Consider the following 13,105-nt stretch of genomic DNA (forward strand, 5'->3'; position numbering starts at 1 on the left):
TGTGTGTGTGTGTGTGTGTGTGTGTGTGTGTGTGTGTGTGTGTGTGTTTGTGTGTGTGTGTGTTTCTGTTTGTGTGTGTGTATATATAAGGTATGTTTATGTATGTATGTATGTCTTTCTCTGTATGTATGTATATGTGTGTGTGTGCGTGTTTGCGCACGTGCATGTTTGAGTGTCTTTGTGTGTGTTTGTGTGTGTGTGTTGACTGTTAAAAGAAGAGAATGAATGATCAATAGCAAGTTCATGAGAAACAACAATTTTTTCCCTTCAAATCCCAGTGTGACACCTTGAGCAAATGTCTGCTACTAAAACCACAGGCTAACCAATGCCTTAGAAGTGAATTTGCTAGATGGAAACTGTGTGGAAGCCCACTGTATACATTGTGTACTGTGTAGTAAAAAGATTGCATCCCAACCACATGGGTCTGGTTTCACTTCCACTGCATGGCAATTTGGACAAGTGTCTTCTACTATAGACTCAGGCCAACCAAAGCTTTGTGAATGCATTTAGTAGGCAAAAACTGAAAGAAGTCCATTGTATATATATGTATCTATCAACCTGCTACATATCAAAAGCTAGATCTGTAGATAAATCAAGGTTCCAGCAAGTTGGACAGAGATATTTTGGTAGAATGGTGTAGTAGAGAGAGACATAGAACCTAAGAGACAATCACGGAAAAGGTAAAATTAAGGTGTGGAGCAAGAAACAATATCAAGTAGGTAGAAGAGAAGGTAGACATCAGGTGTATCTAACAAGGAAAGAAGCTAGAGTTTAGCAGTTTGCCAATTTTCTATGACTCAAGAATCAGGTGTGGGAGGTACTCTGAAAAATAAAACAGGGTATCAGTGTATATCAAGATGTACACTGATGTACAGCAGAAATTGCACACATAATGATAGGGGTGCAATCATTCTCACAGAGACCATGTAAAATAGAGATATAGAGATGCTGTTAGGGGAAGTTTCTGCACAAATGACATAATGGGAGAAAGGGAGAAAGATAGAGTGATAGCAGGGACCACTGTTGCTATCACCATGTTCATCATTTTGTCTCTATTTTTCCACATTTGCATAGGTTGGATGGTCCTTGTCTAGCAAAGTATTTTGATGCTTGGCATTGTTCTTTCTTTTTTTTTATTCAAAAGGTTCAGCTTCTTGAGATTATTCTTCATCATTTCATCCCGATCTTCTTCTTCCATAGTTTCCATTTACTTATAGTACTTGGCGCTTCATTTTTTTCAGCACTCAGCATACAACTGACATCTTCTAGATGTGTCATATGCTTATAGCAATAAAGTATCTCTCTTGCACACTGCATCAAATTCCTTTCATAATCAGTTCTCTCAGCTCATATGTGTTCCATTATTCAATGACACTAATAATATGCAACCAGGGAGCATGCTCATCTCATTTCTTTTCAGTCTTTGCAAACTCTTTGCATAGAAGCCCACATCTCACTACAATCCTAAATTGCACTTTGTACACAAGGTACATACAATATTTCCTTCACTTGGAAAAGAGAAACTCTTTGTTAACAGAAGTAATTGCTCCCTGAACATACTTCACCTCTTTCTTAATCTAATAACTATAATTTTGGAAGATCTTCCTCTAGAACTAAACAGGAGACCAAGGCAACAAAAACTATCAACTACTTCAAGCGTACATAGTCTGATCAACAAGTATCTGGACTGTTGCTATAGTAACAAAACTAAAGCACAGAGAGTGAAGCCACTTGATACAGATTAACCTTGAACTCTGCTATGCATGTGCACTAAGTTCTAACGTTCTAGCTCACTCCTGCTTTTTACAGCAGTGCTTGGAAGGAAAGTGTGTAGCATGTGATTGTCGCATTGACCATGACACAGAAAGCTGAGCAGAGAATCTGCATCAAATTTTGCCAAAAGCTTGGTGATACCTACTCAGAGGCCTATGCAAAGTTTTCAAAATGTTTTCTTTGTTCTCAACACAATCAAGGAGATCTTGTGCAAATGAAACCTGAGTGTCTATCTGGCAGCTGAAAGCAGTTTTGGCACAAACTTAGCAGACACATATCTCATTCCCAAATCTTCAGTGATAATGGTCTGAACTGAGTTGTAGCAAATCTGCACATTCTCTGATAACTCAGGGATGGTGAGTCGACAATTTCCCTTCATAACTGCATACACATCTGCAATGTTTTTCTCAGTTCTGCTCGTTGCAGGTCTCCCAGAATGTTCAACATTTATCATCATTTTTTCAGCCATCTTGGAAATGTCTGAACCACTCATACACTTGTGTGGCTCATACACTCCTCTCCATACACTTTCTGCAACGTTGCATAGGCCATTGAGCAGGCATCTCTGTCATGGTCAATGCGACGATCACATGCTACACACCTTCCTTCCAAGCACTGCTGTAAACAGTAGAAATGAGCTAGAATGTTAAAACTTAGTGTGCATGCATAACAGGTCAATCTCTGCCAAGCAGCTTCACTTTGCATGCTTTAGCTTCGTGACAATGGCAACAGTCCAGATACTTATTGATCAGACCTAGTATAGAGAAATTTATTTCACCTGTACTCTATTAGTTAACTATTCCTGTATATCTATATCTATCTCACATGGAGTTTACCTTCTCTGGTAGCTTGCTTGTGAGCCACCAGTAGAAGAGCATACAAGAGGATTTTCAAGCCTTGCGCAATCAATTAAAAAACTATACATACATGTGTGTGTGCATGTGTGTGTGTGTTGTGTGTATGTGTGTGTTGTGTGTGAGTGTGTGTTGTGCACGTGTGTGTGTGTGTGTGTGTGTGCGTGCACACGTGCATGTGTTGTGTGAGTATAACCAAAAGTTAAAATTACATAAAAATGTGTTTATAGTTATAAAATGAAATGTGAGTTTCATCAATCTGGGAAGGAAAGTACAAGAACTAATCAATGAGATGTAAAGATATTCTTGGAATATTATAAGAGCTGCTGAAAAAAGATGTACAAAATGGGGAGAATTTATGGCAGATAATAGGCATAAAATATGGTTTAGCAGCTGAAAAAAAAACAAAGGTGTAGAAATGGTATATAAATATAGCTGAAAGTCAGTAATACATATTACACTGAATTCTAGCAGAATATGCCCAATAAGACTGACAGCTAAGTCATACAACATCATAATCATCCAGATTTATGCTCCAACCATCACTTACAATGATGAAGAAATGGAGAAATTCTACTGAGATCTAGGGGAGAAAAAATGACTTGCAAAGCAAAGAAAACACACTTATAATTCAAGATGCTACAATGCAATGATTGGATTAGATATTTGTGATACTTGGAAAGGAATACTCAATAAATTTGACTTGTAAAAATAAAACTTGTAAAAGGAAACCAAGGTTATTAGAATTTGCAAAACAACACAAACTAATTATAGAAAATATACCAGCAGAAACTGTCATGAACAATAACATGGTATTCACCTTGAGGAATACATAAAGCAGATTGATTTTATTATCATCTCACCAAAATATATCAATGGAAGATAAAGGGACAAAAATATACTGATAGAGCATAAATAAGGCTAAAACTCAAATTTTTCCAGGTATAGATATAAGCAATTATTGCTAACTTTTTTTTTCTTATAATGACATTATAAGTTAAGCTCAAATCGGTCATGAAGAAATGAATGTAAGAATAAAAGTTTATCTTGAAAAATTTTAAGACCTGAACACAGCAAAAGAATTTAAATCAGAGACAAGAATAAATCACATCTCTGCAATTTTTTTACAAGATGCTAATGTTCAAGAAATAACAGGAGCATTTGTAGAAGTAATAATGACAACCACCAACATTCTTAATCAGAGAAAAAAAGTAAATCAAGAACTCTTGGATAAATAGAGCTATTTCAGTCAGTTGTGATAAAGGAAAAGACCTGCAACAGAGATGATAAAAATAAAAAAAATAAAAAAAAACAAAAAAACATAGAATGAATATAGAAATGCAAAAATAGGAAGTAAAGTAGCCAAAGATATGAGGAAGTATGAAGATGTCAGATATCAAATAATTCAATTCAAGCATACCAAATATTTACAGAGTTAATCAAACTAAGGACATTGATATAAAAATATATACATCTACATATGAATATGATCCACCCCTCATAATATTCATAATCCAGAGAAGCAAACCCAGAGTTACCCATCAGGAGAATTACAGCAGGATTGCTAATACCAAGTGATCATTGATGTCTATTACTACTTGGTACAGTAGTTATAAACTACTCTACAACACATTTTTAAAAAACAACTTTCACTTTGAACAATTTGTAAAAGTATGTACATTATTAACAAATATTTTTACCGGCAGCATAGTGATGGGAAATGACCTAGTTAAAATTAAACCACTAACCTTCAATCTCTCCTGGAAACTCAGTTTTGATGGGCTTCAAGTATGGAATATCATCATCAATAAGGGTTAACATTTCCTCATTATCAACAGTATTTAGATTGTCGATGTCAGCATCATCTTCAGCTTCAGATTCTGTTAAGCTATCACTGTGGTCACTTCCCCCAGCTTCTGAGCAATTTGAATTGCAGCTTGAAGCTTCTGCTGACAGCCTGTCTTCATTGTCGTAATTTTCAGCCATTGTAGAGTCACTAATATTTAAATCACTGCAAAAAATAAGTATAAAAAAGTAATAAGCAGGGGAAATAACCATGAAATAAAGTAGGAAAAATATCCATGAAATAAACGACAAATATAACGATGTTATCACAAGTAGCAAATGTAACCATGATATAAAAAGCAAATATAATCATGAAATGAATAGCAAACATAACCATGAAGGTACAAGTAACATAGCCATTAAACATGTAGTCGATATGACCATGAAATGAACAGCGAATATAAGTACAATATAAGTAGTAAATATAACTATGATATGAGTAGCAACTATGATAATGAACTTAGTGGTAAATGTAACCAAGAAATAAATAGTAACTATAATATAAGTATGATAAAAGAAGCATATATAATTTTATTTGATTTTGAAATTATCGCTTGCATTTTTCTTTTTTTTTTTTTTTTCAATATGGCTTCTTCTACAAGAGTGCCAATAAGAAGTACTAACACAAAACAAAGACACACTCCCAGCTCAGTGTAGCTAGAAAAATTTTCATATTAACAGTTATTGTGAGGAGGAGTGATAAAGCTTTGGGTGAGAAAACTCAGGCTTTGAAGAGAATCAACTAAGCAGTCTATTTCAAAGTGTATTCAGTTTGAGGACTATGAATAACTCTCAGAATTTTCATAGCATGGCAGTATTTGCCAATTTGAGATCAAATTCTACAGGTATGGAAGTGTCATTACTGGGACCTTTCCAAAATACACAGAGTGCAACAAAACCATTGAACTGTGAAGTTATGTCAAACAGCTGTTGTCATGTATAGAATGGATCTGGCTATCATTTGAGTCCATTACACAGATTGCACCCCTGTCTTCCATGAACCAGGAAAAACAAGCAATTTTCCCCTGCCTGGCAGCTATAGTGAAAGAGGTTGTATAGTGGAGAAGATTGGAAATGCTGAGGATGAGCACTTCCCACTTGAGCTAAATCTTCAAAATCTTCATGGACATTCTCATATTCCCCTTGTAGAGGGAAGTCAGATACAGAGAAGGAGGTGCTACCCTCAAGCAAACTTGTTTTAGAAGATGAGTGGAATTGGTGAGAGTGGCTCTAGTGAGTGGGACTACTTTCAGCATGCACATGAAAGCTGGAGAAAACAGTATGGAAAGGTCACTTTTTGTAGTTAGGATGATACAATGTTTAATGGGTTTCTTTGATTGGGCTTAGGTGATTCTTGCCTCACTTCCCACTGGGAGCCTTTCCCTTATTGATATTCCAGTTTTATGTTTTGTCTTTGTACCATCACCAATGTTTTGTAATTTTGTAGCCAATAGAAAACAGATTATTATAATTGTTATAATGCTGCTGCTTAGCATTAATGTTGTAATGGGGTAAGTTACATTTCCTGTCAGACCAAAAGCCATAGTCTGAATTTTACCATTTGAAACCAAATATATGTTCTTGTCTGTATTGTCAGGTGTGAAATTCAATGTCTTCATCATCATCATCATTTAATGTCTGCTCTCAATGCAGATATGGATTGGGTGGTTTGACAACAGCTAGCAAACCAGAGGACTGCACCAGGCTGCACTGTCTGCTTTGGCAAGGTTTTTTGGGCTGGATACCTTTCCTAACACCAAATATACAAATATATTAAATGAATGTTCTTGAGCTAATGTTCTATTTGAGTGTCACACACACGCAAGCAGATAATGACCATAAGGGGAAAAGCAGAACATTATGTGTTTTTAAATTAGTAGAAACGACAATTGACAAATCATTTCTTATTCAGCTTAACATGACTTCTGATTTGAAACAGTTGAAAAGAAAGCTACTTCTATTCTATGCTGCTGGTTTTTTAAGGTCTGTGGAATAAGTAGTGACAAGATGAAACTTAGAAGTGCTAAGTTGCTGAGAGAAGATTCATTTTTCAGTATTACCTCAAAAATGACCAACAGATTACTGCATTTTTAATGGCCCAAATAAAGTATGAGAAACAGTGAAAGACTTAAAATGTAATCTAATTATGAAGGTGAAACTCTAAACTGTAGCTTGTATAAGTCAAACTACAAATTACCTTAGTTTCATCTCATTACTGAAAGGTAAGGGAAAATGAGTGTAAAATTTCCTGCACCTGAAAAGGATTTCTGAAAGCTAGCTTCACCATATAAAGAAAATAATAGACTGTTGTTCTCCCATTGGATGCAATGCTTGTCTAAAGCTTAATTGTCTGTTACCTATTAGCAACAGCCAGGGAAACTAAAGCAAAAGCAATGGAGAATATAGTGTTTCACCCAGAAACAATAAATTGCAATCAAGATATAGTTCTTGTAACTCATAATGTAAACAAAAGTTACCAGGAAATTACTTTATTCAAATCAAATAAAATAAATGTTCAATTTCATGCTTTTTTTTTTTTACTCAAAACTGGAAAGTAATTTTATGCAATTAACCAAAATTGATGTTATTAGCATATGCAATAAACCAATCAATTTCACAAAGTTTAGCAGTTAAACAAATTTGTGTTTGAGAAGTTATGCAATTAACTGAATTATACACTCATTCAGTATGTTGCTTAAGTAAAATCAATTGTGGCAGAGGAGATACAGATAGAATCAGTAAAGAATAAAGTTTACATTTGTGTAAAACCTATAGTTCATATATAAATTTGAACTTCTGCATGTATCTCTGTGTAGTCATTTCTTTGTATTTGTTTGTATATTTGTATATTCATCACCATTATGATTTAGCATCTGTTTTCTATGCTGGCATGGGTTGGATGGTTTGACCAGTGCAAGCAAGTAGGAGAGCTGCACCAAGTTCCAGTCTGATTTTGGTTGGTTTCTGTCCTACTGTCACTTGACAACCCGCGTTAATTTGACTACATCCCGGTAACTTAGTGGTTCAGCAAAAGAGACCAACTAGAGTAAGCACTAGACTTTAAAATAAAATAATAAGTAGTGGAGTTGATTCATTCAATTAAAATTCTTCAACATGGTGCCCCAACATAGCCGCAGTCTAATGAGTAAGCCAAGTAAAAGATAAAAGATAAAAAAAATTACTGAATTTATTTGAATGACCATACCAAACACAGCTTTGTGCCTTCAGAGTAACAAAAAAAGCATAATTTTTACCATTCTTAATAATATGGCTATTCACAGTGAGAATGTGAACAATTGAGCAGCTGTTATAGGCCCAATCAATACAAGTCGACAAAATTAAATATATGGCCATAAGATAACTACTTTTGACAACAGCCATTTCTCGATATATTTATAATAAATCATATATATTAGCTATATATATTTGTGTGTGTATAATACACATATAGATATATAAACATATATGCATACAATATAGATATATGTATAAATATAATACATATAAATATATATATTATAAATATAATATATATAACAATGTATAGATATAATACATACACATATACACAAATACATACATACATATATATACTGATGCATCATGGGAGGGTCATTTTCGTAATAAAATCACATGCACTGGATACACACATATATCGCAAGACACAAATACACACATATATACAGTATATACAGATACACATATTTTCTTTATTTTCTTATATTCTTTTACTGGTTTCCATCATTATACAAACACACATGAAAATATGCAAGTACAACCACACAGATACATATTTCTATGCATACAAGTCTACACACAGCACACAGCATACACGCACAAGCAGACACACACACACACAGCAAACACACACATAACTATATATGATTATAGACATCTAACCAACCTATGCGTTTATAGAAAACCAGGCATTAAAGCCAATAACACGGATGATAATATACACATTTTATTGCACCATCAATACACATGTGCAAACATATATACAATCAATTGTACATACATACACACTTACATAATTACATACACACAAACACAGATAACTAGCACTCTGATGAGCGTTCCAGTTGATACAATCAACAGAACAGCCGGCTCATGAAATTCACATGCAAGTGGCTGAGTAATCTACAGATGCATGTAACTCTTAATGTAGGTCTCAGCATACAGAATGTGACAAGGCCAGCCCTTTGAAATATAGTTACTGCTCATTTTTGCCAGCTGAGTGTGAGTGGAGTGGAGCAACATGAAATAAAGTGTTTTGCTCAAGGACACACTATGCCACTGATCTCACAATCTTATGATCATGAGCCGAACACTCTAACCACTAAGCCATACACCTTCACACACACACACACACATGTACACATGCATGCACACACTCAAACACATTGTACACACATATATATATGCTTATACTCTAACACACACAGACACACACAGACACACACACACACACACACACAGACATCTTGCCATTCAGTTACTAATTTCATTTTCCTTTTCTTCTTTTAATATTATCATTTTCTTTTTTTTTTTTTCCATTTTTAGCCCCCACCACTAAATTCTCACAAAACTCCCAAATTATTTCAGAGAAAGAAAAGGCGAAAAAAAAAAGGTAAAAAAAAAAAAAAAAGAAAATAGAGAAATGAAAAGCTTGGAGTTGAGGAATTTAGTTCCACCACCAATAAAGTCTTGGCAATAATATGGAAAACAAAAAAGATATAATAATGCAAATATCATATAAATTTTTTATTCGTGCTGTGGGACATCTCTAAAGAGGAGGTGTAAAAATCTGATGACCATTTTTGTAATGGTAGCTATATTGTTTAGAATTCCGGTTGCCTTTCTTTCTACAGAGAATTCTTCATTGACAGGTTTTATGACCTAATGTGTTTATTGTAACCTGTTAAGTTTGTCAATGCAGGAGGGTTTTCTTCATTTTTTGTGTGTTTTTGCAGCAGTTCTTCCTAGTTATTGTTGTTGCTAATGATAACGATGATGTTGTCAGTGTTACTATTGTTGTCAGTGCTGTAGATGGTGTTGTTGTTGTTGTTGTTTTAGTTTAGCACTAGCACTGCCCTCATCGAGCATACCTATGATCAAAAGTATTCCAGGATTCAAACTATGATCATTCCATCTTCTCTCCTGTATGTGCAAGGGTCACAAAGATCAAATTTGACAGAGATTGAGTTGCTATGTCTAGCAGTTTTGAATGGTTGTCACTCCGTCGGTTACGATGACGAGGGTTCCAGTTGATCCGATCAACAGAACAGCCTGCTCGTGAAATTAACGTGCAAGTGGCTGAGCACTCCACAGACACGTGTACCCTTAATGTAGTTCTCTGGGAGATTCAGCGTGACACAGTGTGACAAGGTTGGCCTTTGAAATACAGGTACAACAGAAATAGGAAGAAAGAGTGAGAGAAAGTTGTGGTGAAAGAGTACAGCAGGGTTCGCCCCCATCCCCTGTTGGAGCCTCGTGGAACTTTAGGTGTTTTCGCTCAATAAACACTCACAATGCCCGGTCTGGGAATCGAAACCACGATCCTACGACCGCGAGTCTGCTGCCCTAACCACTGGGCCATTGCGCCTCCACAGCAGTTTGAATAACCATGTAGAGATACAGTTGTAGGCTTATGAAAGTACCAGTAATATTCTCATGAGTTGATTCAATCAACAAGACCACTCTTATATAGATTTATAACCCCTTGCAAATGCAAAAAAACCATCATTCCATAACTTTATTTATAAGTTTTAGGGAGGTAAGAGAGCAAATCTTGAAAAATGCAGGAACAAGTTTACTGTCAGTTTTAATTCATTCCTTTGTTTTCCCTGAAGAAGGACTCTCTCCAAAACATTTTATGTATGCTATTTAGATATACTTATGTGTCTATGTATATATATTCTTGTTTCACTTTATAGATATATTTATGCATGTGTTTGTGTTTGTGTGTGTGTGCATGTGCATGCGTGTGTAAGTGATTCCATAATTATGTATGTATGAGTGAATCTAAGAACGTTGGGCCTCATGGAGGTAATGATAGTTGACTGAGACCTTTGGTGATATGCAGTGATTGAGAAGACCCACCAAGCCAAGTGAAATCGTAGTCGCGTAACTGGCATCCATGCAGGTGGCATGTAAAAGGCACTCTTTGAATGTTGGATGATATGCTGTGCTTGAGAAGACCCATCAAGCCAAGTGAAATCGTAGTCATGATCGATGCCAGTGCCGCATAACTGGCACCCATGTTGGTGGCACATAAAAAGCACCCTTCAAACAACTGGACCTCATGGAGGCAGTGACAAGTGACCAAAACCTTTGGCAATACATGCTTGAGAAGACTTATCAAGCCAAGTGAGATCGTAATTGTGGCCAATGCCAGTGTTATGTAACTGGCACCTGTGCCAGTGGCATATAAAAAAACACCCACTACACTCTTAGAGTGGTTGGCATTAGGAAAACCATCCCGCTGTAGAAAACATGCCAAATCAGATTGGAACCTGGTGCAGCTCCCCAGCTTACCAGTTTTCTGTCTAACCATCCAACCCATGCCAACATGGAAAGCAGATGTTAAATGATGATGGTGATGATGATGATGATGATGATGGTGGTGGTGGTGGTGGTGGTGACGATATATGCGTGTATATATACTGCATTTATATTCACCAGCACTCCCATTTATTGTGTGCAAAAGAATGCTCTGATTTTCCTTCTTTGTTTTCGTATGTATTTGCATACTGAACAACTTAATGGGCAAACTATTTGAGAAATATGAATTATCCATGTGACATTGTAATAATTTTTGTAATTTGTTCCAGAACTATCCAGGGAAATAGCATTATCACTAGAATATAAATTTACAACCCTTTAATTTGTAACTACTTTGATAAGTGCTAATGCATGAAACTTTTGGCCCTTGAGTCACTCTGTTGTTTCTGCTGAATATTAATGTGTGTGTGTGTGTGTGTGTGTATATATATATGTGTATGTGTATGTGTGTGTGTGTGTGTGTGTGTATGTATCTATGTGTTTGTGTCTTTGTGTTTGTGTGTGTATGTATCTATGTGTTTGTGTCTTTGTGTATATGTTTGTAACAACCACTGCTTGATCACCAATGTTGGTTTGTTTATATCCATGTAACTTACCAGTTCAGCAAAAGACACCGCTAGAATAACTACCAGGCTTTAAGAAAGAAAATAAGTCGTGCAGTGTCCCAGAATGGCCACAGTCAGATGGCTGAAAAAGTAAATGATAAAAGAGGTGTGTGTGTGTGTGTGCGTATGTGTGTGTGTGCGTGTGTGTGTGTGTGTGTGCGCGCGCGTGTGTGTGTGTGTGTGTGTGTGTGTTTGTGTGTGTGCGTGTGTATCTTTGTGTTTGTGTTTGCCCTCCCCCACCATTTGATGACTGGTAATGATTTATTTACATCCCTGTGACTTAACAGTTCAGTGAAAGACACGAATAAAATAACTACCAGGCTTTTAAAAAAGAAAATAAGTCCTGAAGTGCCCCAGAATGACCACAGTCAGATGACTGAAAAAGTAAAAGATAGAAGAGGAAGGGTGCATGTGTGTGTGTGTGTGTGTATGCTTGTGTGTGTGTGTGTATGTGTGCTTGCATGTGTGTGAGTGTGTGTGTGAGTGTATGTGTGTGTGAGTGTGTATGTGTGTGAGTGTATGTGAGTGTGTGTGGGTGTAAGAGTTTGTGTGTTTGTGCGTGTGTATGTGTGTGTGGATATTGTCATATTGTTGTGTTAAGCTTCTATTCAAAATAAAAGAGCTTTTTTCATTGTTTTCATTATAATGTGTGCTATAAAGTTATTGAAGATCTAGCAATTACATAACTGATTTTCTTTTTTTGTCACTTTTATTGTTGCAATAGATGCTTCATCTTTATTAAACTGTTTTACAGTTCATTGACCTTTTCCATTTTGAAGTTGATTCAAAATATTAATTATTTCTTATAGGTGCAGGCATGGCTGTGTGGGAAGAAGCTTGCTTCCCAGTCACATGATTTCAAGTTCAATCCCACTACATGGCTTCTTGGGCAAGTCTCTTTAATTGTAGCCTCAGGCCAACCAAAGTCTGAAAGAGCCCCATCATGTGTATGTAATGTGTGTGTGTCTTTGTATCTGTGTTTGTCCTCCACCCCCACCCCACTGCTTGACAACTAGTGTTGGTGTGTTTACATCCCTGTAACTTAGCGATTTGGCAAAAGACACCGATAGAATAAGTACCAGATTTAAAATAAAAAAATAAGTCCTTGTGGTTGATTTGTTCGACTAAAACCCTTTGAAGTGGTGCCCCAGTAGGGCTGCAGTCAAAGATTAATGTCCATTTCCAAAGGAATCAAATTTCTTCACATTTGAAAGTCTATTTTTTACTTTTATTTTTTTATTTGTTTCGATCTTTGTTTCGATCTTTTTATTTGTTTCGATCTGTGACCACATTGAGGAACCAACATGAAGGCGACATCAGACTTAGTGTTTTTATTTTTCTTTAAAGTGTAGAACTTATTCTATTGGTTTCCTTTGCCAAACCACTAAATTGCAGGGGGACGGACACACACACACACACACACACACACACACACACACACACACACACACACACACACACACA

The 13,105-nt window shown here is 36.0% G+C and overlaps 1 protein-coding gene across 6 annotated transcripts in view; it reads right to left on the minus strand.

Annotated features, from left to right (window-relative positions):
• Positions 1 to 13,105, minus strand: part of LOC106875928 (tubulin polyglutamylase ttll6) — a 426,314-nt gene that overhangs the window by 345,364 nt on the left and 67,845 nt on the right. For 5 of the 6 annotated variants that reach the window (XM_014924247.2, XM_014924246.2, XM_014924244.2 and 2 more), the window contains exon 2: positions 4,376 to 4,638. In XM_014924247.2, the coding sequence (XP_014779733.1) occupies positions 4,376 to 4,613 (238 nt within the window). In that variant the 5' untranslated portion in view covers positions 4,614 to 4,638. Of the gene's footprint in view, positions 1 to 4,375; positions 4,639 to 13,105 lie in introns of those variants that run through there. The other variant, XM_052976999.1, reaches the window with a different exon arrangement.

This window comes from Octopus bimaculoides, chromosome 2, assembly GCF_001194135.2.
Source record: "Octopus bimaculoides isolate UCB-OBI-ISO-001 chromosome 2, ASM119413v2, whole genome shotgun sequence".
NCBI classification, from domain to species: Eukaryota; Metazoa; Mollusca; class Cephalopoda; order Octopoda; family Octopodidae; genus Octopus; species Octopus bimaculoides.